We start from the raw sequence: 26,520 nt of genomic DNA on the forward strand, positions 1-26,520 counted from the left end.
TTTGTTTCTTGGTAGAATTTTGTTAATTCATTTTGCTTTTTTCTGCTTCTGTTCCTTTCCAAGTTAGCATGTCAAGTTTGTTGGTTAATTTGTATCATGACAGTATTACCTTATAAAGAAAGAACAGGTTAAAACAAAATCTTTCCCAATCAAGGAAATAGCATTTGGAGTCCCATCATCAGCTTTACCTTTTCCTTCTTGGGTGTGTCTCTCTCTTCTAAAGAACACATGAGGAAACCTAGACAAACCTGCTCTGTGGATCTGTGAGCCCAAAGTCCCAGGCCTGAGCTGAGGAAGGCTGCCCTGTGTAGGGTTCTAGGGTTGAAGGAACTGTGTGGAAATTGGCCCCACTTTAACCAGCCTGGCCTCCTCTGTTTCTGTAGGTTGTAAAGCAGGTGGTATGTTTGCTCTGGATAGCTATTGATTAGCTCCAGATCTAGCCACTGCAGAGGGACTCGTGCCTTGTTTCAGATCAGTACTTTTGTTTAGGTGTGTGGAGCTTCTGTAATGTAGGTACTGTCCTGGAAGATGTATGTATGTATGTAGTATTGGCAGATTCCTCTCATTCATATGAAATATGAAATAAAGTACTGTGTTTCCTTCAAAACATAAAAGGTGGTGAATTTGATTTCATGAGTCGTTAACGGTTCCTTGTGCCCACTGTGTTGCCTTGTGCTAGTTCCCTGTTCTTCCCAAGTGATTGTCTTCATGGAGTCCCATGAGACTTGCTCCCTGGGATTTGGGTTATTGTCATTTTCTCAGCTTTTGTTTCCTTTTTCTTTCATTTCTGCTGGGAGGGAACCCAGGCCTCATGCATTCCAGACAAGTGTTCTACCACTGAGCAACATCTAGAGCCCCTCCTGCCATTGTATAATATATATACATCCTTGCTGACAATATAAACTTTTTTTTTTGGTCTTTTTGAGACAGGGTCTCCCTGTAACTCCAGCTGTCCTGGAACTCACTATGTAGACCAGGCTGACCGCAATCTCATAGGGATCCCCTGCCTGTGCCTCCGGAGTGCTGGGATTAAAGGCATGTTCCACCACGCCCAGTACTTTTTTTCTTGATACAAGGTCTTGCTGTATATAGCCCAGACTCACTTTGCATTTGTGATCCTCCTGCCTCAAACCTTTGCGGTGCTAGGATTATAGTCCCCACTGTGTCTCACCTTTACTAACTTCAGAACCTTCTTGTGTGTCTATAGCCCTATCAGCATGGTCACTTTGCTTTTGACACATTAATATATACCAAGAGTTAAAGTTTTAATTTTCTTTTGTTTTCTGTTTTTGTTTTTGAGATAGGCTTTTTCTCTGTAGCCTGGGCTGGCCTGGAATGTTCTCAGTCCTCCTGCCCCTGCCTTTGAAATGCTGGGATAATAGGCATGTCCTACTATGCTCAGCAAACCGGTAGCCTGAACTGCCTCAGACTTGTGGTTCTTTAGCATTTGCCTACCTGCGTGTGCCCCCTTCAGCATTTGCCTACCTGCGTGTGCCCCCTTCAGCATTTGCCTACCTGCGTGTGCCCCCTTCAGCATTTGCCTACCTGTGTGTGCCACCACAAACCGCCACTCTTTAGATGAATTCTCATCTCAGATTTTCAAGCTCCCCAAAACACTGCAGGAAGTTTGTATTGGTGTCAGAGCAGAGCCTTTTGTTTTCTTGGGAAGCACCCCTTCATTTAGTCTCTTAGCCACAAGTCTTTCCCCTTGTCATGTCTTCTTGGTGCGGATGGGGTTGTTTGTGGGAGACAAGGATCTCACTCTGTAGTAGTGTCCCAAGGAATTCACTGTGCTGACCATGCTGGCCTCAGATTTGTGGGGCTCTTCCTGCCTCTGCTGGGATTGATTATAGGTGGGCGCCACCAGGCCTAGTTTTATTTGGGTGGAATTTGAGACTTTATGCACGCTAGGCAACCACTCTGCTGATCAAGCTGCTGCTTGCCCCAGCCCCAAATTGCCGTCATGAGATCATTCTCTCCCCACTGTTGTTGCTGTCCTTTCCAGCTTTGTAGCTTGAAGGAGAGACTCGGGAGACCTTTCCATATAATAGTTTAGAAAGGACTGACCTTAGCACTTGGCCAAATATAATGCTAGTACTTTATAATTTCACAATAAATTATCTAAAAGTAATATAATAATCATGAATCGTTTTCACAGTAAATTAATTTGGAAAAAATTTACTTTCCTTTTGTAAAAATTCCTAAATTTTTATCTGCTTCTGAATACTTATTTTAGCCACACGAGATAGTCTTCTCCCCAAAATATTCTTCAGTCCAGTCTCTGGTTGAGTATATTTTATGGTAATACTCATTACTCCACAGCACTGCACACAGATTCAAAGCCTCCCTGAGTCTGATGTTTTTGTTTTGTTTTATTTTCCAGTAACTCCAGGGCCTAGTATACAAGTTCTAAGGTTTAGTGTATAGGATTAACAGTAGTTTGTTTTTTGTTTGTAATAGAACTGACCCAAAGCAACAGTGAACTCTACCCTCCAACCAACCCCAGCACTGAAACTTTGTTTTTTGAGACAGGGTCTCCCTGTAACCCTGCTGGCCCAGAACTCAATCTCTCAGAGATACAGAGATATGCCAGCCTCTGCCTCCTGAGTGCTGGGATCAAAGGCATGCACCACTACACTTGGTCTTTTTCTTTTTAATTTTAAAATGATTGGGAATTCATAGGAAGTTGCAAGAGTAGTATCAAAGAGGCTCTGTGAAACTTTTATCCACTTTATACCAATGATAAGCTCTTGTGCGTTCCCACTTTGAATGCTTCCAAGGATAACTCTGGGTTTTAGGCATGTTCTTGGCCCATGTTGCAATTGAGCACTAAGCTCCCTAAATAGAGGCAAGATGAGGTGGCTCATCAGCCATGTTGGTCTGCGTGTCCTCTCTATAAAGTGAGGGATCACTGCATTGCCTGTGGTTGACTGGCTGAAAGTCCCACGTGCTCCTAATGAGCTAGGGCCGCCACACTGCCTGCTCATTTTCCTCCTTACCTTAGATGGAGCAAATCAAGAGGTTGAAAAACTAAAAAGTGGTTTAGGTGCATAACAGGATAATGAATAATGTGACACAGAACTTTGACACACAAATCTATAATGTGTAATTGCTATGGTCATCACTTGAAATTGTCTTTTTAATTTTTGGAATTTTGGGATGAAGAGCACTGTCAATTTTTGTGTTAGTTTGTATCTGTGAAGCCTAACTAAATATTTGACATGATAAATTTGAATGAAATGATAAATTATGTAAAGAATATGGATCTATGCTAGATGTTTTCTGGGCAAACAGAAAATATCCCAGTCTAGAAGCTTCACCAAAATTGCATCTAGGAAAAAACTTACCCAGAGTTCATATTATCACTCTGAGAGGACTGCTGTGTTCTCCTGTTTCTTCCCCATCCGAGTAACCTGTTCCCTTTCAGGTCTCCAGTCCATGCAGTCTTTTCAGGGTTTTCGTTCCTTCAGTTTAATTGCTAGACTGGAGTCTTGCCTTGTGCACATTGTTTTGTGCTCTGTGGGTTTTGGGAATAGTAGCCAGTCCCTGCCATATACTTTATCCACTTAAGAAAGATGAAAATTGGGGCTGGAGAGATGATGGTTCAGTGGTTAAGAACACTGACTGCTCTGGCAGAGAACCCAGCACCCACATGGCAGCTAATGACCTTCCATAACTCGAGTTTCAGGGAATCCACAGGCTTCCACAGGCACTACATACATGTGGTGCACCTACATACATGCAGTCAAAATGGTCATACATGTAAAATTTTTTTAATTAAAAAATATATATAAAAAAGATGGAAATTGTTTATACTCATAAAATAATACAGAAAAGGGCAGTGCTCCCATCCATCATAAAGTGCACTTGACTGATTGTTGCTCACAATTTTTTTTTTTCCTCCATTGCTCTATCTGTTCAAATTGCTGATTCCTCATACACTGATGATGCTTCTCCCACATGCCTATCCTTGGTATTTCTTCGAAGTTTTGTGCACCGAGGGCGACCTGAGCCTTTGGATCTTCACTTGGGCATGTTCCTGCCCACCTTGCTTCACCAGGCCACTGCAGAACAGCAAGAGCGCTTCTTCATGCCAGCCTGGAATCTGGAAATCACAGGCACTTATGCCCAGACAGAGATGGGTCATGGTACAGTGTATTTAGTCTACCTTCTGGGTGGGTGGGCCCTTGCCAGCTGGATGGGTATAGAGCAGGTGCCCATGTGCTAGTAAGGGCACATCAGGATACAACAATTTGTTTAAGTGAGCTTTTGCAGAGTTAGCCTCAGACATAGTCAGTGGAAATGAAAATTTATGTTATCATAATGATTGCTGATTGTGCATACTCCTTCAGAAGATCAAAAATAACCAGTACTACCAAGTAATTTATCACCTTCAGTCAGTCTCTAGGAACTCATCTTGTTTATTACTGTCTCGTTACCTGTCTCAGAAGAAGTACATGTTAATGGTATGGATGCTTTTGACTCACATGAGGTAAATTTGTGGCTTATAATCAGAAAGTGCACTATTTTATACCTTGAAGTTACTTGTACCTTGATGCACTTAAATTCAGAAGAGTTTTGAAGTAGTTTAACCAGAGATTAGAAAAATTTAATATGTGGGACTTGCAGGCAGTAGCCATGACACTCTGTAGTGACACTTCTTGTCCCCTCACCTGCCCTCCTGGGTGTGGGCAGGGCTGCTCGTCTCGTGTCACTGCTTCTGAACTGGAGTCTCTGCCATTGGTTTGCTTCTCCCTGCTTTTTCCCACTTTGTTCTGGGGATTTGGAAAAAGTAGTGTATGTTTCTGTGCTGCTCGGGCCTTAGTTCTGTACGGCTGCTGCTTTTTGATCCTGAGTAGTTGATAGGCTTTTCACAAGATGCAAAAGTGGAATACTCTTCAGTTCAACTGTGTATTCGAAAACACTTTGCCTTCACCTGTCCTATTCAGTGTGCTTTCCCCTCTCCTGTAAAGGCTTCTTTGACTCCACTGTGAAAGACTTATTCACACATCAACTGCCCATTTCTGTTACTCAACTTGGGAAATTTCTAAATGTTTGAAAGTGCTCAGTGAGGCCTGATGTTCTCAGAGTAATTGGTAAAATGGTCCTCAGCATTTGCTTCACTATAGGACTATTAGAATGCCACGCACATTTTTCTGTAACTCTTTTCAAAGAATTTTCGAGTGTTTATACTAGGATTTAAAGCAGACATGTCTGTTCATCTCTAGTAAACGCATGAAACTGGGAATAATTCTTCATAATGAGCCAGCTAAGTTAAAGCCTGTCATTAGAGATACATAGGGTGAACTCAATCATTTGGATCTTTAGAAGAATTATAAGAAGTCACTTTTTTTCATAACAAAAGTTTCGAGTTCTTATTTTCCATTTTAGCAATCATTCTGAAATAAACTCTGAATTTACAGAAGGACTAGCTGAGTAGTTACTTTACTCTCAGTAGTACAGAACTCCTAGCTCTGGAAAGCACAGTATACTGGAGTTGGAATTGACACATGAAATGTAGAGATGGGGGACCATTGAGATGACTAAGCACATAAAGGTGCTTGTCGCCAAACCTGATGACCTGAGTTCAGTCCCCAGGACCCACATAGTAGGAGGAGAAAACCAACTCACACAGCTTGTCCTCTGATTTCCACATGCACACCATGGCACATATGCACATACCATGTGCACGTGTGGCAAGAGAAAGATGAGTTTAAAAGAACAGTATACTTCTCTCTGTTTTATAGGATTTAGATCTTAGAAGAAAACAATTCCAAGCTGCCTTTACATTATCTTTTCGTTAATTTAAATAAATACTACAGGGCTGGAGAGATGGCTCAGCGGTTGAGAACACTGGTTGTTCTTGCAGAAGACCCGGGTTCGAATCCCAGCACCCACATGGCAGCTAACAACTGTCTGTAACTCCAGTCCCAGGGGCTCCGACAGCCTCTTCTGACTTCCGTGGGCATTGCACAGCATGGGTGCACTTACCTACATGCAGGCAATACATGCATACACATAAAATAAAAACAATAGATAAAATATTTAAAAAAATGCTTTAAATAAATACTACAAACCTACTGAGTCACATTTAGAAGTAAATACCCATGATGCTTAGGTTTTTAGCCTGGTGGGAAACTAGTAGAACAGGAAGCTGAGTTCTATGGTTGCCAGGCATCTATAGCTCATCAGCCATCTATAGGTCATGTGAAGGGGTCAGGTGTGGGTTTTCTCTAAGGTACTAGAACTTCGCAGGAAATTTGACTCCATGTGTGCCTTTTTTGCCCCCCTATTTTATCTGACGTGAATGTAATTTCTTTCCTTAGGAACTCATCTTCGAGGCTTGGAAACCACTGCCACATATGACCCCAGCACCCAGGAGTTCATCCTCAACAGTCCCACCGTGTCCTCCATTAAGTGGTGGCCTGGTGGGCGTAAGTCAATTCTTCTACATTTCTTGAATATTTTCATTTTGTTGCTGTTAAACATTTTGAAGATTTATTATGAGTTTGTATTTAGACCTTAAAATATAACTTTGAAATATAGAAAAAAAAATCCTAAACTATCAATCTAAGATATTTCACATTCTCTTATGGTACACGTTATATATATATTCATAAGTCATAAAATCACAAAAATAATGGCTGTCTTATATATATATATATATTTTTTGAGATAGGGTCTCCCTGTAGTCCCAGCTGGCCTATAACTCATGTAGACCAGGATATCCTCAAACTTATAGAGATCCGCTTGCCTCTATCTCCTGAGTACTTTGCTTAATTTTTTATCAAAACATTCCTATGTATTAACTAAGATAAATTTTTTGAAAGCCTGTTTTTATTTTTTTTGTTTTGCTTTTGGTCTTTTTGAGGCAGGGTCTCCCTGTAGCCCCAGTTGGCCTGGAACTCACTATGTAGACCAGGCTGGCCTTGAAATCACAGAGATCTGCCTGCCTCTGCCTCCCAAGTGCTGGGATCAAAGGTCTGTACCACTCCCAGCCTGAAAAACCTGTCTTTTTTTAAATGCAGAATTGCTCTGCCAAAATAAACTATGGGCTTAAATGATTTTTTTAAAATATTTTATTTATTATTTTTATTTTATGTGTCTGCATGTATTGCCAGCATGTAGGTAAATACACTCGTGTTGTGCAATACCTGTGAAGGACAGAAGAGGCTGTCAGATCCCCTGGAACTGGAGTTACGGACAGTTGTTAGCTGTCATGTGGGTGCTGGGATTCAAACCTGGGTCTTCTGCGAGAACAACCAGTGTTCTTAGCCTCCGAGCCATCTCTCCAGCCCCTTAAGTGACTTTTTTGTAGAAGCTTGGTGTAAGACTCAAAGGAAGCTGGGTGTGGTGGTGCATGCCTTTAATCTCAGCACTCGGGAGGCAGAGGCAGGTCGATCTCTGTGAGTTCAAGGCCAGCCTGGTCTACATAGTGAGTTCTAGGACAGCTGGGGCTATAGGGAGACCCTGTCTCAAAAAGACCAAAAAATAATAATAAAAATAATTAAATTTTTAAAAAAGACTCAAAGGAAAGGCTTTCTGGATGTGCTTTATCATTCTAACTCACAATGTATTGGACACACTTTTGTATATGCTTTTGTTTCCACTGTTTAAAAATGCAAGAGGAGTAGCCAGGCATGGTGGCATGCACCTTTAATCCTAGCACTTGGGAGGCAGAGGCAGGTGGATCTCTGTGAGTTCAAGGCCAGCCTGGTCTACATAGCGAGTTCCAGGTCAGCTGGGGCTACAGGGAGACCCTGTCTCAAAAAGACAAAAATAAATAAATAAATAAATAAATAAATAAATAAAAAGCAAGCGCAAGACCTACTAGATGGTTCTGTGGGTAAAGGCACTTGCCATCAAGCCTGGTGACTGAGTTTGATTCCTTAAGATCCACATGGTAGGAGAGAACCAATGCCTGCAAACTGTCCTCTGACTTCCACACCTGTGATGAAGCGTGTGCACATGCCCCCCATAGATGTAATAAAATTTAAATAATGGTGGTGCACACCTGTAATCCCATCACCCAGGAAGTAGAAGTAGGCAGATCAGGAGTAAGTTCTTTTCTTTTATTTGAGACAGGGTCTCCCTATAGCCCCAGCTGTCCTGGAACTTGCTATGTAGACCATGCTGGCCTTGAACTCACAGAGATCCACCTGCCTCTGCCTCCGGAGTGCTGGGATTAAAGGTGTGCATCACCATGCTCAGCTTCAAAACTTTTTAAAGTTTTTTAAAAGCATGTAGAACTGAAGAGATGGCTCATTGGTTAAGAGCACTGGCTGTACCTATATGGCAGCTAACTGTCCTTAATTCCAGTTCCAGAAGATTTGAGGCCTGCCCTCTTCTGGCCTCCCTGGGCATTGCACAACATAAGTGTGATCACATGCATACAGATACACATAAAATAAAAATTTAAAAAGAGGGGGTAGCTAGAGAGATGGCTCAGTGGTTACAAGAGCACTGGCTGTTCTTGCAGAGGACCCAGGTTCAATTTCCAGTACTCACATAGCAGCTAACAACCAACCATAACTCCAGTTCCAGGGCATCTGACGTCCTCTTCTGGCCTCCAGAGGCGCATGACACAGATGCAATTACACACCTGCAGGCAAAATACTCATATATATAAAATAAAAATAAATCCTTACACAATTTTTTAATTTAAAAAAAAAGCATATGTGTCTGCTCATTTCTTTCCTGTTCTCTTTGATGCTGCAGTCGGGAAGACTTCCAACCATGCAGTAGTTCTGGCCCAGCTTATCACAAAGGGGGAGTGCTATGGGTTACATGCCTTCATTGTACCTATTCGTGAAATCGGGACCCACAAGCCCTTGCCAGGTGAGGATTGTTTACCTGATGTCAAGTTCAAAATTAAACTGCAAAAAGTATAAGGCACAGTTTAACAGAAGGAAAGAAAGCAAAATTCCAGAGCATATATAGCTTATATGTCTTTCCTGTTATCTATTGTAGGTATTACTGTTGGGGATATTGGCCCCAAATTTGGTTATGAAGAGATGGATAATGGCTTCCTGAAGATGGACAATTATCGTATTCCTAGAGAAAACATGCTGATGAAATATGCCCAGGTTTGTTTGTTTATTTTGAGAGAGGGTCTCATTATATAGCCCTGGCTCACCATGCTGACCTCAAACTTACAAAGATCCACCTGCCCCTGCCTTCTGAGTGCTGGGATTAAAGCATGGACCATCATGCCTCACCCTGTACTTTTTTTTTTGAAGCAGGATTTCACTATGTATTCCATGCTAGCCTTGAACTTACATGTAGCCAAGGTTCAAAGCAGTTCCTCTTGCCCCAGCCTCTCAGTGTTGGGGTTATAAATATGTATCACCATGCATAGCTTCTGGCTCTATGTAAATTGAAAACAGGAGCAAGGGTGCTCAGTGAGAGGGTTGTGGGTTAATAGCTAGACGTGTGTGTGCTTATAGCAGGTGACATGGTTTTACTTCTGGACTTATTTTATTCTGACAGTGGAATTTAGAAGCAGTTGAAGAATAAAAAATATAACCTGCTGGGTGTGGTGGTGCACACCTTTAATCTGAGCACTTGGGAGGCAGGCAAGCGGACCTCTGAGTTCAAGGCCAGCCTGGTCTACATAGTGAGTTCCAGGACAGCTGGGGCTACAGGGAGACTCTTGTCTCAAAAAGACCAAAAAAAAAACCTTCTTGGTAAACCTGTGGTTCTCATGCTCTTAAATAGACTCACCCTGAGGGCCAGTTAAAACCCAGATTGTGGGCCAAGTGTGGTGTGTACTTGAGAGGCATTGTGAGCTCAAGGTCAACCTGAACTACTGTCTTAGTATGGCCTTGTCCTAAAATCAAGTCGTTGGCTCCAAATTTCTGGTTTCACTGGTAGGAAATTCTACTTCATTGTAGGGAGTAGAATTTAGTATTTCAGACAAGTTGCCAAGTCCTGGCGATGTCAGGTTTATTGCCGTTCCAGGGAGCACACTTGGAGAATCAGTAAGCTGTCTCTTGGGCTCACAGAAAGAAGCATTGGTCCCATTTTGTTCTCGCAGGTGAAGCCTGATGGCACGTATGTGAAACCCTTGAGTAACAAGCTGACTTATGGGACCATGGTGTTCGTCCGGTCCTTCCTTGTGGGAGAAGCAGCTCGGTCTCTGTCCAAAGCATGCACCATTGCCATCCGATACAGCACCGTGAGGCGCCAGTCTGAAATCAAGCCAGGGTGAGGGTGGGGTCAGACATGGGCTCATGCTGGAGGCCTACTTTGACCCTTTTCAATATCAGAATTCCCAAAAGTGAATAGAAAAGATATACTGACTGTGCAAAACGACTTAGGGCGGCAATAGATTGGGCCTGCACTTAGTGTATTCATTTCCTTAAGAGGAAAGGTGACAATAATCAATATACGCAGAGAGAGAGAGAGAGAACGAGAGAGAGCGCACCTGGCACCAGCCCCACAGTACCAGGTGTTTAACCAAAGGCCTCAGACACTCTAGGCCTCCCAAGGGTATAACTATAGAACCTGCCTAGCATGCACGGGAACACACACACACACACACACACACAAGGTAAGGAAGGAAGGAGGAGGGCAGGGCGGGCTGGCTCTGTCTCAAAGAAAAAAAGCTTGTTAATAAATATTTTTTTGTTTATTCTTTGACAATTTCATATATACATACAGTGTTATATCTTGATTATATCTGCCCCCAACTCTCCAAATTCCCTGGACTTTTGTTAATTTTTAACACTAAAATATTTACTTTATGGATTGGGTCATTTCTAAGATTGTGGTCAACAAAATACAGTTTATGAGCTGTGGTTGGCTATACATTTTTATAGCATCCTTTTCCTCTTGTGAGTGAACTAGCTTTGTTTTTCTCTGTTGCTCTAAGTTATAGTTGCTTTAGCCATAGTGGAAAGACATACCTTCTCCTACAGCTAGATAATTCTGTCCACTCAAGGAAGTACAGTAAAGTAGCTAAGGATATGGTCTTATGGGGGCTGGAAAGACAGCTCAGCAGTGAAGAGCACCAGCTGCTCTTGCAAAGGTCCTTGGTTTGCTTCTAGCACCCACATGGAGGCCAACAACCGTCCATAACTCCAGTTCCAGGGGATCCAATGCCCTCTTCTGGCCTCTGCGGGCATTGTACAACACAGGTGCATTTAACATGCAGACAAAATACCTCATGCACATAGAATAAAAATAAACCAAAAAAGAACATGGCCTTATGGAGCCAAAGAACTGCGACTTTGAGCTGTGTGCCCTTAGCCAGGTTCTTAACCTGTTCCCCTTTTGTAAAGTGAGGGTAACATAGCAGTTCTCTTACTTGGTCCTTAAGGGGTTAAATAAGTTACTATTACAAAGTGCTTAGACTAGAACCTGGAATATAGAAAGTTCTATATAGACATTTACTTTTTTTTTTGTTTCTTCTATGTAATTTAGTGAACCAGAACCACAGATTTTGGATTTTCAGACCCAACAGTATAAACTCTTCCCACTCCTGGCCACTGCCTACGCCTTCCAGTTTGTAGGAAGATACATGAAGGAGACCTATCATCGGGTTAATGAGAGCATTGGCCAAGGGGACCTGAGTGAGCTGCCTGAGGTACATGCTTTTCTCATCCAGTCGTGGGCACCCTCATGTTTCACATTTGCCTGCTGGGAAATATCCAGAAGAAAGTACGTACTGAGATTTCCTGGAAAGAATTACATAATCTTAGAGCTATGGAGATAGGACTTAGAATTATGTAGATTTATGGTATCTTAAGCAGTCACCATGTTATCATTTGTCAACCCAAGGACTATGTTTTGCCAATAGAAGGTGAGGGAGTATCACTAATTAAGACCAGTCAGGTGACTGCCTCTTTGAGTTGACATGCGCACAGCTGGTTTTGACAGTGACCAGTGCAGTTAGAGGAGGCTATGTGTTTTCTTGCTGGAAGGTGGGTTCTGAGCTGATGTTCTCACGGCCTGTGCTTACCTCCAGCTTCATGCCCTCACTGCTGGGCTGAAGGCTTTTACCACCTGGACGGCAAACGCTGGTATTGAAGAATGTCGGATGGCTTGTGGTGGGCACGGCTACTCTCACAGCAGTGGCATTCCAAATATTTATGTCACTTTTACCCCAGCCTGCACTTTCGAGGGAGAAAACACTGTCATGATGCTGCAAACGGCCAGGTGAGAATCATTCCCGATTTCTCCTCCCGTTTGGAGTCTTTCCCAGGATCCAGTTGCCCTGGTTTCTCTTTACCATGTGTATACCACAAATATTTGTTCCTGAAAGGCAGTTTTATTTCCTTCCTGACTTCTTATCTCATGGTCAGACCAGCAAGTACTGAATGCCTGTTACATGGCATAGGGTCATTTCAGGAGTAGAGTTACTAAAAGCATATGTACTGGTTATTTTTAGGTTTTTGATTAAAAGCTATGAACAGGTACACTCAGGGAAGTTGGTGTGTGGCACAGTGTCCTACTTGAACGACTTGCCCAGTCAGCGCATCCAGCCACAGCAGGTGGCAGTCTGGCCAGCAGTGGTGGACATCAATAGCCTTGACAGTCTGACTGAAGCCTACAAGCTTCGTGCAGCCAGGTGAGCGCTCTCAAGGGCAGAAGGCCCAGCTGTGGGCTGTTTGTGGGCTTGCTGGTAAACACAAGAAAGCAGGAGAACCAAACCGTGGATTGTTTCCTCAGATCTCCATTTTTCTTTCTTTGTTTAACAGATTAGTAGAAATTGCTGCAAAAAGCCTTCAGACTCAGATGAGTCACAGGAAAAGCAAGGAAGTAGCGTGGAACCTAACTTCTGTTGACCTCGTTCGAGCAAGTGAGGTCAGTGGTAGTTCTTTGGGGGTTTTTTGGGTTTTTTTTTTTGTCTTTTTGAGGCAGGGTCTCCCTATACGCCAGCCTGGCCTGAAACTCACTGTGTAGACCAAGCTAGCCTGGAACTCACAGAGATCTGCCTGCCTCTGCCTCCTGTGTGTTGGGACTAAAGGCGTGTGCCACCATGCCCGACAGTGGTAGTTCTTTCCTCTCCTGCCTCCTGCCCCTTTCCTTAGTGCCCTGCTCACTGTCATGGGCTTTCTTTGGTTGTTCAGTTGACTTTTTGGGGGGTGGGGGTGTTATTTTGTTTTTTTCGTTTCATTTTGTTTTGTATTTTTGAGACAAGATCTCACTAACCCAGGCTGGTCTGGAGCTTACCATGTAGCAGTAGCTGGCCTCAAAGTCAGAGCAGTCCTCCTGCTTCAGCCTCCAAATGGACTTACAGGCCTGAGCCACCACAGCCATCTCAGGTGCCCACACTCCTCTGTCTTCTCTTTTCCTAGGCACATTGCCACTACGTGGTAGTTAAGCTCTTCACTGAAACACTCCCCAAAATTCAAGATAAAGCTGTTCAAGCTGTCTTAAGGAACTTGTGTTTCTTATATTGTCTGTATGGAATCAGCCAGAAAGCAGGAGATTTTCTTGAGGTCAGTATTTTCTAAGCAGGAGTGTTGTCTGTTGTTTTTGTTTGCTTGTTTTTTGTTTTGTTCAAAAAATTGTCCAGTTTCGTATGTATAAATGTCTGTGTGTGTGTGTGTATGTATGTATGTGTATATATATATATATAATTATTCTTGAGGAGCTGTCCACTTTATTTTGTTTTTGTGTTTGTTAAAAAAATTTTGGTCTTTTTGAGACAGGATCTCTCTGGAGCCCCAGCTGACCTAGAACTCGCTATGTAACCAGGCTGGCCTTGAACTCACAGGGATCTGTCTGCCTCTGCCTTCCAAGTGCTGGGATTAAAGGCATGTGCCGTTATGCCCGGCTCTATATGTATTTTTATTCATTTTTATTTATTTTGGTTTCTCTTAGGGGAACATCATGACAGGAGCTCAGATGACACAAGTAAACCATCGTATACTGGAGTTGCTCACTGTAATCCGCCCTAATGCTGTTGCTTTGGTTGATGCCTTTGACTTTAAGGATATGGCACTTGGCTCTGTTCTTGGCCGCTATGATGGGAATGTGTATGAAAACCTGTTTGAGTGGGCCAAGAAATCCCCACTGAACAAAACAGAGGTAAAAAACACAAACAGACAAAAACATGTCTTTCCACCTTCTGAAGTTTTAATTTTTTGCAGTGCTGGGGATGGAACCCAGGTATGCCCTAGCACATGCTGGGCCATTCAGTGACTCCACCACTGAATCATACCTACAGTCTACTGGAGTTTGTCATTTAAATATGAGGCAGGAGGGCTGGAGAGCTGGCTCAGCGTCAAAGAGCACTGGCTGCTCTTCCAGAGGACCCGGGTTCAGTTCCCAGCTCTCACTTCTGGTAGCATGTAGCTGCCTGAAACTCCAGCTTCTAGGGAGCCAGCATCCTTTTGTGACCTCCATGGATACCTGCATGCACCTGCACATGCTAACATATAGGCACACACACAAATAAACAAATAAATAAAATCTTAAGAAAAAAAAACTGGACATGGTGGTGCAGACCCTTAATCCCAGCACTCAGTAGGCCAAGGCAGGTAGGTTTCTTTGAGTTCAAGGCCAGCCTGGTCTGTATTGCGAGACCTTGTCTTAAAATAAACTTAATTAGGGGCTGGAGAGACGGCTCAGTGGTTAAGAGCACTGCTTGCTCTTGCAGAGGACCTGGGTTCAATTCCCAGAACTCACATGGCAGCTACAAACCGTCCTTAACTCCAGTTCCACGGGATCTGACAACCTCTTCAGACCTCCGCGGCATTTCATGACACGGGTGCACTCACATACACCAGGCAATACACTCATACACATAAAAAAGAAATAAATAAACTTAATTAATTAGCGTGAGGCAGGACAGGCTTCTGCGTTCTTTTCTGAGAGCCCTGGGAGCTGCACAGCTTCCCACAATTGCTTTATTTGCACACTAATGTCAGAAAGGAGCTATGTTCCTCCTGTAGGTCAACAGGGTTTTATCATTTTGATTGGTTTGGTTTTTCTTTTTTGAGACAGGGTCTCAAACTAAACAATGTCTCTGTATCCCTAGATGGCCTGGAACTGACTGTGTAGACCCAGGCTAGCCTCAAACTTAGAGAGATCAGCCTGCCTCTGCCTCCTGAGTGCCATGAGTAAAGGTGTGTGCCACCAGGTGTGGCAGAAGTATGCGGGTTTTTTGTTGTTGTTTTTTTTTTTGGTCTTTTTGAGGCAGGGTCTCCCTGTAGCCCCAGCTGTCCTGGAACTCACTATGTAGACCAGGCTGGCCTTGAACTCACAGAGATCCGCCTGCCTCTGCTTCCCAAGTGCTGGGACTAAAGGCGTGCACCACCATGCCTGGCAGTTTTTTTAAAGAAAAGAAGAACTGCTGTTTCACATGGAGGTTCTTGATTAGTGTTCTCTCTCCTGCAGGTCCACGAATCTTACTACAAGCACTTGAAGCCTTTGCAATCCAAGCTTTGAGGTGTCCCAAGGACAAGTTTAATTTGCTCCAGGAAGCAGCAGAAATTCTCTCCTGCCTGATGCACAAATCTGCATGGATCTTTATTATGAAATTCATGTAGCTATAGAACAGATGATGGGTTGACCCCTGTTCTCTTTATAAACGAGGAGGAAATGAACAGATTTTAGAGATTAAATGAAAAAAATCAATGTGTTTTAAGTGCAATTAACACTGAAAGAGACTGTTAAGCACTCACAAGCTTAAGAACTGCAGTCTGATGTCATTTGTAATGCTGCTGACCCCAGTAGGCCTTGACTTCTGATAATTAACAGTTTAATTACTAAATACTTATTTTCGCATTTTTAACTGCTAATCACCGTGTTTTTAAACAAAGGTATTTTACTGGGTAGAACTTTCCAGGCTTGCTGCTGCCTACCTACCACTACCTATCTGCTGAACTGCAGGACTTGGCTATAAAGTGGGACTAAGGAGGAGGGGCTGAGGCAGAAACCTGTGCACAGCACCTCACGTGCTTTCCTGGGCATGCTGCTGCTCCTGTCAACTTCCACAGGAGCATCTTCCACAAGAGGACTCCTTCAGCACGTACCCACTGCGGAACCATGGCCTCATGTTAGTTAGTCATCCATTTGTGTACTCTTAATTTGTCGCCATAGTAGCACCGTGGCTCCTCCACTCATTTTCTGACATAGTTAAACATACTTATCTCTACATACAGCTTTTGGGCATTGCCTGGGTCTGAATCATGGTGTTTGAAGTACATTTCCTGGGACAATCCAGAATTGAAATATTCTGTCATCTTGGCATAAGCTATAAAATGCTTAGTGGGCACCAATGCCAAAATATTTGGCTTTAAATAAAAGAGAGCTACAGCTGGGTGTGGTGGCACACGCCTATACTCCCAGCACTTGGGAGGCAGAGGCAGGCAGATCTCTGTGAGTTCAAGGACAGCCTGGTATATCTAGTGAGTTCCAGGACAGCTGGGGCTACAAGTAGACCCTGTCTCAAAAAGACAAAAAAAAAAAAAAAAAAAAAAAAACTTACTCAGTTCACCTCTTATATCTAGAAATAACAACAACAACAACAACAAAATCCTTTGGTACAACCATGTGTTTTGATTTTTGGTTCCAAAAATGTAATTGAAACTGACCAAAGGCTAAGTGGAAGTTGCATAGATTTTGTTTCTTAATGAGTGTCTGGCCTTGTGGTATGGGTTAGGAGCTTTACCTGAGTTGTTAAATTGCCCTTTCATCTGTTGGAATCTAATTTGTACAATCGTTCTATGTTTATAGTTTAAATATGTGCCCTTTTCTGGTGTCTGCATATTTTTTTGTGTGTTGCGGTTTTGTTCGGTTGGTTGGTTGGTTGGGTTTTTTGGGGGGATCAGTTTGAGACAGGGTCTCATGTGGCCTTGACTTGCTTCTCAGCCTCCCAAGTACTAGGATTACAGGTGCATGTTATCATACCTGGCTAATCGGTCCTCTGTCTCTCTCTGTCTCTGTCTCTCTCTCCCTGCCCCCCTTCTTGTAGCCCCAGCTGGCCTGATACTCCCTATGTAGGCCAGGCTGTCTTCACAGAAATCTGCCTTCCTCTGCCTCCTGAGTGTTGGGATTAAAAGCATGCGCCACCATGCTCAGTTTAATCAGTACTCTTAATGAATTACTTGTTCTTAAAAATCACTATAAAGAAGACATATCACTTAATTTTAACCTGTTAACTCTTTGTATCTCTGACATCTGCCTCATGAAACCAATTTTTTAGAATCAGTTCTGAGAACATAGTGGAAATAATTTCTCTCTTGACACTTGACATAAAATCTACCCTAGGGAGGTTAACATTAGACTTTGATTAGAACAGAAACATAAATACTGTATATTGGGTTTCTGTTTATGATAGTTCATATTCTGGAAAATAAATGACTTAATAATTGACCTGTCAAATGTGGAATCATTTCGGAATCTGTGCCTCAATAGTGTATTCATAGATAAATACTTGTGGGCAGCATCTAATGGTGTTTGAACTAACCCACCTCATCCAGTTGTGCAGATCTGGGATCTAAGCAGTGTTGAAGTTGTAGATACTACAGAGCCACCTCCAGCCCAGCACCTCATTTACTTAAAAGACAAAGCCAGCCAGGCATAGTAGTGCACACCTTTTATCCCAGTACTCAGGAGGCAGAGGCAAGCCCATCTCTGTGAGTTTGAAGTCATCTTAGTCTACATAGTGAGTTCTGGACCAGATTAGAGCTGCATATTGAAATTCTGTCTCTAAAAATAAACCCAAACGACTAACAAACCACATTCATTTAATTTGGGAGCAGGGGCTGAGACAGCGTCTACTGAGTTCAGGCTAGCCATGGCACTCACTGTGTAACCCAACTGTTTTCAGACTTGTGGGTGATCCTTCTGCCTCAGACTCCCAAGTGCTGAAATTACATGTGTGAGACGGAATATCCATAAGTTTATTTATGAAGTTTTGAAATGTTAGTGTGTCAGGGCTGGATAGATGACTCAGCAGTTAAGGGCACTTGCTCTTCTTCCAGAGGACCTGAGTTTGATTGCCAGCACCCACATGGCAGATAATAGTCTGTAACTCCAGTTCCAGGGGATCAGATGCCCTCTTCTGGCCTCTGCGGGCATTGCATGACACGGGTACACTTAAACACAGGCAGGCAATACACTCACACATAAAAAATAAAAATAATTTAAAAAAATAATAAAATGTTGGTGTGTCAGGTTTGGGTAACACTAAGAACTAAAAAGGAAAGAAACTTCCTGAGCAAACAGCAGTTGTAAGTGAATTAATGAGGTTTTTCTGTTAGATGATTATCAAGGCTATGTGCCACCCAGTGCTGGGGGAGCTTGGAGCCTTGTGCAAACTGCAGTTACATTATCAGTCTACAGGTCTTCGCTGGTCACCATCTATTGGGATTGTTTTCTCAGCCAATTAAAGAATTAAAAGGCAAGAGAAACAGCAGCAGAGAGTACATGGCAAACTTTTATTGAAAGATAAAGAATCACACATCCATACACAGAAAGTGGAGGGGGAATTCAGAAACCAAGATCCAAAGGTCCCCTTGTTTTTAGTGTTTTCGGACTGGTCAGCTTAAAGAAGAGAAGGCTGGGGGCTGGAGAGATGGCTCAGCGGTTAAGAACACTGGTTGTTCTTGCAGAAGACCAGGGTTCAAATCCCAGCACCCACATGGCAGCTAACAACTGTCCATAACTCCAGTCCAAGGGGATCCAAGGGGATCCGACAGACTCTTCTGACCTCCAAGGGCATTGCACGACACGTGCGCACTTACCTACATACAGGCAATGCACGCGTACACAAAAATTTTAAAAAAAGAAGAGAAGGCTGATAGGGTTATGGCTTCAGATGGTGTGTCCAGGTCAGGTCTCAGCCTTCACTGACCTAGTTTGAGCTAGTCCCTGGAAAGGGAACCCTGCTGTCTAGAAGATGAGCAACCAGGCCTTTGTTTCAGACCAAGAAGAAGAAGGAAGCATGTCATTCTTACTACTCCTCAGGGACTCTGCCTATTAGGGATTTGGTCCCTTGCATGCGAGGCAGGTGCTGTACCTGAGTGGTGTCCTCCAGCCACATTTAGCCTTTTCCATGCAGTATTCTATGATATGCAACACTGTAAAGTTATGGTTGAAAAAGATGTGTGGGCTCTTTATGAAGGTGGAGTCTTAGGTGTTCAGGACTCTACTAGTTATATACCAAAGTGTACCTCAATGATTGGACATTGGTGACCCCAGAGCAGTTGGTCCCTAAAAAGCCTGTGGTGCCTGTCTTGACTTTCTTACCCTCTTGGCAAAAGGCAGGCTGTCATTAGTTTCTGTTTCTGTTGCTATGATAAAATATCCTGACAAAAGCAATTGAAGGGAGAAAGGGTTTATTTTGACCCACAGTTCAAGGTGCAGTCCATCACAGCAGCATGACAGGAAGCTTGAAGCAGGAGCACATGCACACACGCACACACACACATGCACACACACGTAAAAAATGTTTAAGGATTTGGTGGAGTTTTGCTTTTAGCTGTCCACACCTACTGAATTTTTCAACACAAATTTCTGTGGCCCATGATGGTAAACATATAAATAATTTTTTTTAGTTATAAACAATCTTTTAGTGGTTGCAAATTTCTAGATTCTAGGGTGGTTTGTTTGCTTTAAACCATTTATGTTTGGGTTAACCTCATCAGAGAAGCTTCGTTTTGCAGTGGATGGAAAATAACACAGAGAACTCCCAGCCGATCAACATTAAGAGACTGCGGTGTCCTCAGCCCTAAATGGACCGCAGTATCACAGCCCCGGCCCTCGAGGCTCAGATTTCACTGTGGAAGAGGAAGCAGAGTGTAAGAGACAGGCAGTGGAGGGATGCTGCAAAGCAGCGTTTCCCAGAAGTGACAGGGCTGTTGGACTCACAGCACTAGGACTGCCTGCACAAGACTGGTACAAGAGCAAGCCAGATAAAATTCCAGCATGGATGGGAGAGGGGCTCACTATGTCTGAGCCCTAGCCGAGGAGCTACTGGCAACCGACAGGTGTCAGTTTCCTCAAGAAGTGCCACCCCTCATACACTGCCTATGCTCCAGTGGATGGGTGAGCACTCATGCACATACTGGCAAAGTGAAGGGAACTGGGTGGGTTTTAAAAAATTGGAAGCCAGGCTTGGCAGCCCATACCTTTAATCCCAGCACTTGGGAGGCAGAGGCAGGTGGATCTCTGTGAGATTGAGGCCAGCCTGGTCCACACAGTGAGTTCCAGGCCAGCTGGGGCTACAGGGATCTCCTGTCTCAAAAAAAAAAAAAAAATCTTCCCTGCCCCCCCAATAAGATTTTTTTTCTTTGTGGCTTTTTGAGACAGGGTCTCCCTGTAGCCCCAGCTGTCCTGGAACTCACTATGTAGACCAGGCTGGCCTTGAACTCACAGAGATCGCCTGCCTCTGCCTCCGGAGTGCTGGGACCACAGGCATGTGCCACCACGCCCGGCCCAAATAAAATATTTAAAGGAAGGAAAAGTGATGGCAAGGATGTGGGAGGAGTTGGACGGCAGGGAGTTGGGGGTGGATTTTGTCAAAACATGCATGTATGAAATTCTCAGCAATTTAAGAAAAAAATTAATTTGGGTTAAACAAGTGAGTCTTGGAAATAGAATTGAGAGTAATTCCAAATTCTGAACCTATTTTGCTGTAGTACTGTTGACTTTCATAAATTTCTAAAAGCACACATTATCTTCCACATAATAGTTTCTACTTATGGGCTGGAGAGATGGCGCACTGGCTAAGAGCACTTGCTGCTCCTGTAGAGGACCCGGGTTTGTTTCTTAGCTCTCACTTCAAGCAGCCAGCTCACAACTGACTGCAACTCCAGCTCCAGCGAACACAATACCCTGTTTTGGCCTCCTTGGGTATTGTAATCATGTGCACAAACCCACATACACATCTATATAATTCTAAAAATCTTTTTATGCTGGGTGTGGTGGCACATGCCTTTAATCCCAGCACTCGGGAGGCAGAGGCAGGTGGATCTCTGTGAGTTCAAGGCCAACCTGGTCTACATAGTGAGTTCCAGGACAGCTGGGGCTACAGGGAGATCCTGTCTCAAAAAGACCCCCCCCCCAAAAAAAATCTTATGACTAAGTGGGGCATGGTGGCACATACCTTTAATCTCATCACTCTGGAGCCAGAGGCAGACGATCTCTATGAGATCGAGTCCAGCCTGGTCTACGGAACAAGTTTCAGGCCAGTGGTGGATACAGGGAGACCCTGCCTCAAAATAATGACTGCTTACCACAGGTTGATAGTCATTTGACTCTCAATTGTTACGGATTCATCTAAATGATTTGTATCCCTTAGTTTCTGAATAGGCATTTTGCATGCATTAATACCCAGCCTTGCTTGACTGTCCTGTAGAAACTGATATAAGGTGGTGCACAGGACCAGAGCTTGCAAATTACCATTGAACACTGATGATCAGTGTTGTCCACACTGCTGTCAACACTCCAATAAAAACTCAAATAAATGAAAATCTTAAACCCAAGAATATGTGTTACACGTTGTTTTGTTTCTGAGAAAGTACTGTGTAGCACAGTCTAGCCTCAAATTTGTGACGCAGCCCAAGTTGGCCTAGAAATTAGGTCTTCCAGCCTCAGCTTTCCTAGTGCTGGGACTGAAGGCGTCGCACGCCCGAACTCGGTGTCTTCCTTGGTTGATGATGTTGGGTTTTTCTGGCAGCGCAGCTTTAATCTGATAACTGACCAAGAAGGTCACAGTCACCAAACAGTCCTCAGAACGTGAGGGACTTCGACGTGGATCGCGACTAAGTCCGCCAAAGCTCTCCAGGTGCCTCATGGGAGCAGCGTTGACACACAGCTCCTAGCAACTCGCGGAGCAGCCCTACCGACGCCAGGCCCGGAAGAGCGGTCCGCCGCGGAGCACGCTGGGAAATGTAGTTCTCCCCGAACACCTCCTGTGGTTCGGCCCGCAAGCGAGCGGATCTCGGACTAAAATTCCCAGAATGCCTCATGCTGCCTTCGCTGGAAGACGGCGACCCTGAAGCAGGGGCTGTCTATGGCAGCGGGGTGGTAGGCCTGGCCCAGCTGGTTGAACTGAGTGGAGTTCGAACCCGGGTCTCTTGCTGGGCCAGGTTTTCAGGGTCGCACCTCCAAAGGGCTCGTAACGGGGCCTTCAGGGGCGGGGACAGCCACGGTTGTGCTGGGGTTGGGACGAGATGGGCACGCGGGAGTTGGACCATTGAGAGGCAGGTCCCGGCCTGTCGCGAGACTCGGAACTGCTGCGGCCGAGGGGCGGGCTCGCGATTTTTAAAATGTTTGGCATAGAGTTGACCGAGTAGATGCGAGGTTGCCACTTTACCCTGGGCCTCCTTGCATGCCGCCGTCTGGACAGCTGAGACAGGATGGGCGGGAGGTTCCTTGGTGTGTTCTGAGCCATAACGCGTTTGGCTTTGTAGGTCGCCAAAGTTGCCATTGCACAAGAGAAACAAGCATTCCCCCCAGTCCCCAGCCCCAGATACGCTTTGCATCCCAGTAAGAGGAGAGGCACACCCGGGACACAGATGAGTGCCTCCGACGCCTTTCTGCCCAGGCATGCAAAGGTGGGTTTTGATCTAGTGGAGGATGGGAGAAAGAGGGAGGGGATTGTGGGAAAATCTGTTCCCAAGGGAGTGAGCTGCAGCCAGAGTGCAGGTAAAAATTTTCACCATCACTGAGAGCTGTGACAAGGAGTAACCGAAGCTCACACCCAGGCCTTGTACTGGGCGCTGCCTGCACAACAGTTCCTTGCCACTTACAGGGTAAGGCCCAATAAAGAATTCTTGTATGATCATTCTCTCTCTCTCTCTCTCTCTCTCTCTCTCTCTCTCTCTCTCTCTCTCTCTCTCTCTCTCTCTCTCTCTCTCTCTCTCTCTCTCTCTCTCTTGTCTCATGATCATTCTATCTCTTTCTCTCGACTCATCAGTCTCTCTCTCACACACACACACACACACACACACACACACACTGTAGCCCAGAAACGCACTATATATGGCCAAAGTTCCCCAACTCATACAGGTGTGAGCTACTTACTATACCAGGTTTTCTTTTTCTTAACAAGGTCTTGTAATATAGCCCAGGTTGACCTGAAACTTGGGATCTTCCTGCCTCAGCTTCCAAGTGTGTTTGGGATTGAGGCCAAGTGTGTGTTACCATACCCAGCTCAGGAATTTTTTTTAAACTTTAATATTTCAATTAAATTTATTTATTTATGGGGGTACACATATGCACATGAAAGTCAGAGGACAACTTTCAGGAGTCAGTTCTCTCCCTCCTCTGGGGATTGAACTTAGGTAGTTAGGCCTGCCTGCAAGTACTGAGTCATCTTGCCAGCCCACAGCTCAGGAATTCTTGATTTATAGAAATAAGTTTTCACCTTTTAAATGAGAAGATCCTTGACATCCTTGCAATGAAGCACTGGTAAGTATATATACATAAATATTTTAATTATGTGTATATGTGGGGGGGGGTAATGCGCATATGAATGTAGATACTCTCAGAGGAGAGGACAGAAGGATCCTTGACATCCTTGCAATGAAGCACTGGTAAGTATATATACATGAATATTTTAATTATGTGTATATGTGGGGGGGGTAATGCGCATATGAATGTAGATACTCTCAGAGGAGAGGACAGAAGAGAGTGTCGGATCCCCTGGAGCTGGAGTTACAGACAGATATGAGTCACCTGACGTAGGTTCTGGGAGCCAAACTTGAGTCCTCTGCAAGAACAGTATGTTCTTTTCTTTTGGCCAGAGTGATCTTGAGCCCCTTATATTTATTGATTTTTTGAGACAGGGTCTCAAAAAAGGCGTTGAACTTGCTATATGTTTGAGGATGACCTTGAGCTCCTGATTCTTCTACTTCTTCCTCCCAGGTGCTGGAACTTCAAGAGGATGTCACTGTGCCCAGCTAAGCGACATCATATTTAAGCAGCTCCTTTAATTTTCTCTATTAGGGAGGATGAGCCTGCTGGGCAGGAATGCCAGTGAGCTGGACAGTGTGTGAAGGAGCTGCAAGAAGTGCCCAAAGGCCACAATGGTAGGCAGAATGCAGAGTAAGATGTGTGGAGATAAAAACCCCATCCCTCCATCCCTGGACCCTGAACGTCTTTACAGCATGGAGTATTCTAGGAGTTGGGTGGGCAAGGACCAGGGCCCTGGAGAAGTGATGGGAATAGCACTGGGAAACTCAAGCAGTGAGCAAGGTTTCTCCTGAGCCTCTCAATTTCCTGCTGGAAGCATCTTTAAACAACTGTGACTAGGATTCAGGCACACAGAACAGAAGAAAGCATTTCTAGTTATAGTGCATATGACTGGAAGGCTTCTGTGTGTGGTGTCTAGAAGTCGGGAGAAGAGAAATTTCTGTCACCCTTTAGCACCACTGCTGGTAAGGACCATTCTGGGCTCTGAGTAAGTTCATTCTTGGGAGCTGTAGGAAAACAGGAAGGACTTCTGTCTATAAATGCCAGTGGTACTACTTCCTCTGCTGACCAGGAAAAAAGAAAAACAATTCATTCTTCAAGTTCTTTGTTTTGTCTTTTTGAGACAGGGTCTCCTTGTAGCCCCAGCTGGCCTACTATGTAGACCAGGCTGGCCTTGAACTCACAGAGATCTGCCTGCCTCTGCCTCCCGAGTGCTTATTCTTCAAGTTTCAATACATGGTCCTTGTTGGATTTTGTTAATGTGATTTGTTTTTCCTACTTTAGGCCCCAAAACCCAAGAAGGGATTGAAAGGTAAGTAGAGACATAGCTCACCACCCTTAAGCCAAATCTTTTCTTCTCAAAATAATTTAGATATGTTTAAATGTTAATTGGAGAGAGGCTCCCAAGTCCATAGATGGCACTGTCTTTCCAGAACCTCCTTATGCTGCCTCTTTGGTCATCAGAGAAATTCAGAAATAAATAAGAAATGAGATTTTAAGCTGGGCTTGGTGACTCTTAGATTTTTAGAGAATAAAAGGAAAGATAGAGGCATAGAAGACAAGAAAACAGAGCCAGACCTGCAACAGGCAAGTAATATATCTTCAAAGAAGATACAGTGAAAGGTAGAGGCTGCTGAGGGACCAAGCATCTACAACTAGACAAACCGGGGGTTTTATAAGAAATTTGTGAGACAGAGCTGCACTTTGTGGGAAGTTGAATTAGTGCCCAGGTTTGGTGTCTTTGGAATGATTCAGGGTCTTCTTCTTAAGATTATTTCCTTAGACTTGGCAGGCATGTTATCTAGAGGAGACAGGTGGGCTCCACAGTCTCTCAGTCCAGGGAGTGAACAGTGGATAAGGCTTGAGCAAGGCCAGACTGCCAATTTAGGGCCAGATAGCCACTCGAAGGAATTTATGTCTTTATGGCTTCCTCTAATGAAACTTGTGGCACTTCTGAAATTCCTATATTCTATCAACTCATGCCTATAATCCCAACACTCAGGCTGGAATCCTAGGCCAGCTACAGAGTGAGACCTTATGTCAAAAAACTGGACTCTTGAGGGCCGATTATGGTGGTACATGCCTTAAATCCCAGCCCTCAGGAGGCAGAGGCAGGCAGGTCTCTGTATGATCGAAGCCAGCCTGGTCTCCACAGTGAGTTTCAGGCCAACTGGACTACAGGCAGTGCAGAGATCCAAGTCTGCTTTGCTTAGCGGGGAAGCCTTGCCTCTGTGAAAGTGATACTGGCCGGGACAGAGACCTGTGTTTCTTTAAAGCAAGCCAATTTTATTCTCTAATAGCAAGCTTATATACAAAAGAGGGGCTAGTGGGTACATGCAGGCTCCAGGGTGCATGTAAAGTCCAACTTAGACAAAGACAAATGGTGCTTGTATTATGTGTTACACAGGTTGATTAATCCTTAGTGTTTGCAGAGGGTCATTTATTAAAGACCAGGGAATGTGCCAGGGCCATTAACAGAGATGTCTTAATTTTAATTACACACATGCTTAGTGTTATTGATTAGGTTGTCTTTACAACCTTCCTAGATCAAGGAACTCAAGATATTTTTCTTAGAACAAAGGGACCGTAAACTTTAAAAAATATTTTATTATTTTATTTTATGTGTATGCATATGTTGCTTGCATGTATGTAAGTGCACACATGTCATGTAGTGCCATGGAGGTCAGAAGAGGGTGTCGGATCCCCTGGAACTGGACTTACAGACAGTTGTTAGCTGCCATGTGGGTGCTGGGATTCAAACCCGGGTCTTCTGCAAGAACAACCAGTGTTCTCAACCACTGAGCCATCTCTGCAGCCCCTTTATTTATTATTTTTATGTGTGTGAGTGTTATGCCTGCATATAAGTAAGTGCACCCGTGTCATGCAATGCCTGCAGAGGACAGAAGAGGCTGTTGAATCCCCTGGAACTAGAGTTACAGACAGTTGTTAGCTGCCGTGTGGGTGCCGTGATTCGAACCTGGGTCTTCTGCAAGAACAGTCAGTGTTCTTAACTGCTGAGCCTTCTCTCCAGCCCCAGGGACTGTAAACTTATAACCTGGCCAGCTGCCTTCTGCTAGTCACTGCAGTGTGCCACATGACAGGGCTGTGAGACTCTGTTTTCAGTGCTTTGTCCCTTTAAGCAGA

The 26,520-nt window shown here is 44.1% G+C and overlaps 2 protein-coding genes across 13 annotated transcripts in view; both read left to right on the forward strand.

The window, feature by feature from the left end:
* The window catches only part of Acox1 (acyl-CoA oxidase 1), a 27,187-nt gene extending 10,933 nt beyond the window's left edge, over positions 1 to 16,254 (forward strand). For 2 of the 4 annotated variants that reach the window (XM_008831360.3, XM_008831361.3), the window contains 12 exons: positions 3,988 to 4,148; positions 6,327 to 6,434; positions 8,719 to 8,838; positions 8,971 to 9,086; positions 10,037 to 10,206; positions 11,425 to 11,587; positions 11,969 to 12,159; positions 12,392 to 12,571; positions 12,702 to 12,807; positions 13,302 to 13,445; positions 13,831 to 14,037; positions 15,349 to 16,254. In XM_008831360.3, coding sequence (XP_008829582.1) covers positions 3,988 to 4,148; positions 6,327 to 6,434; positions 8,719 to 8,838; positions 8,971 to 9,086; positions 10,037 to 10,206; positions 11,425 to 11,587; positions 11,969 to 12,159; positions 12,392 to 12,571; positions 12,702 to 12,807; positions 13,302 to 13,445; positions 13,831 to 14,037; positions 15,349 to 15,399 — 1,717 coding nt within the window. In that variant the 3' untranslated portion in view covers positions 15,400 to 16,254. The remainder of the gene's footprint in view (positions 1 to 3,987; positions 4,149 to 6,326; positions 6,435 to 8,718; positions 8,839 to 8,970; positions 9,087 to 10,036; positions 10,207 to 11,424; positions 11,588 to 11,968; positions 12,160 to 12,391; positions 12,572 to 12,701; positions 12,808 to 13,301; positions 13,446 to 13,830; positions 14,038 to 15,348) is intronic. The other 2 variants (XM_008831362.3, XM_017797701.2) reach the window with 1 other exon arrangement.
* A 5,658-nt stretch (positions 16,255 to 21,912) lies between these two features.
* Positions 21,913 to 26,520, forward strand: part of Fbf1 (Fas binding factor 1) — a 36,474-nt gene continuing 31,866 nt past the window's right edge. For 4 of the 9 annotated variants that reach the window (XM_008831364.3, XM_029562679.1, XM_008831367.3 and 1 more), the window contains exons 1-3: positions 21,994 to 22,517; positions 23,911 to 23,993; positions 24,661 to 24,688. In XM_008831364.3, coding sequence (XP_008829586.1) covers positions 23,991 to 23,993; positions 24,661 to 24,688 — 31 coding nt within the window. In that variant the 5' untranslated portion in view covers positions 21,994 to 22,517; positions 23,911 to 23,990. Of the gene's footprint in view, positions 22,518 to 22,587; positions 22,716 to 23,829; positions 23,994 to 24,660; positions 24,689 to 26,520 lie in introns of those variants that run through there. The other 5 variants (XM_029562677.1, XM_029562676.1, XM_029562675.1 and 2 more) reach the window with 5 other exon arrangements.

The sequence above is a fragment of the Nannospalax galili genome, unplaced genomic scaffold (genome assembly GCF_000622305.1).
Source record: "Nannospalax galili isolate Female #2095 unplaced genomic scaffold, S.galili_v1.0 scaffold634, whole genome shotgun sequence".
NCBI classification, from domain to species: Eukaryota; Metazoa; Chordata; class Mammalia; order Rodentia; family Spalacidae; genus Nannospalax; species Nannospalax galili.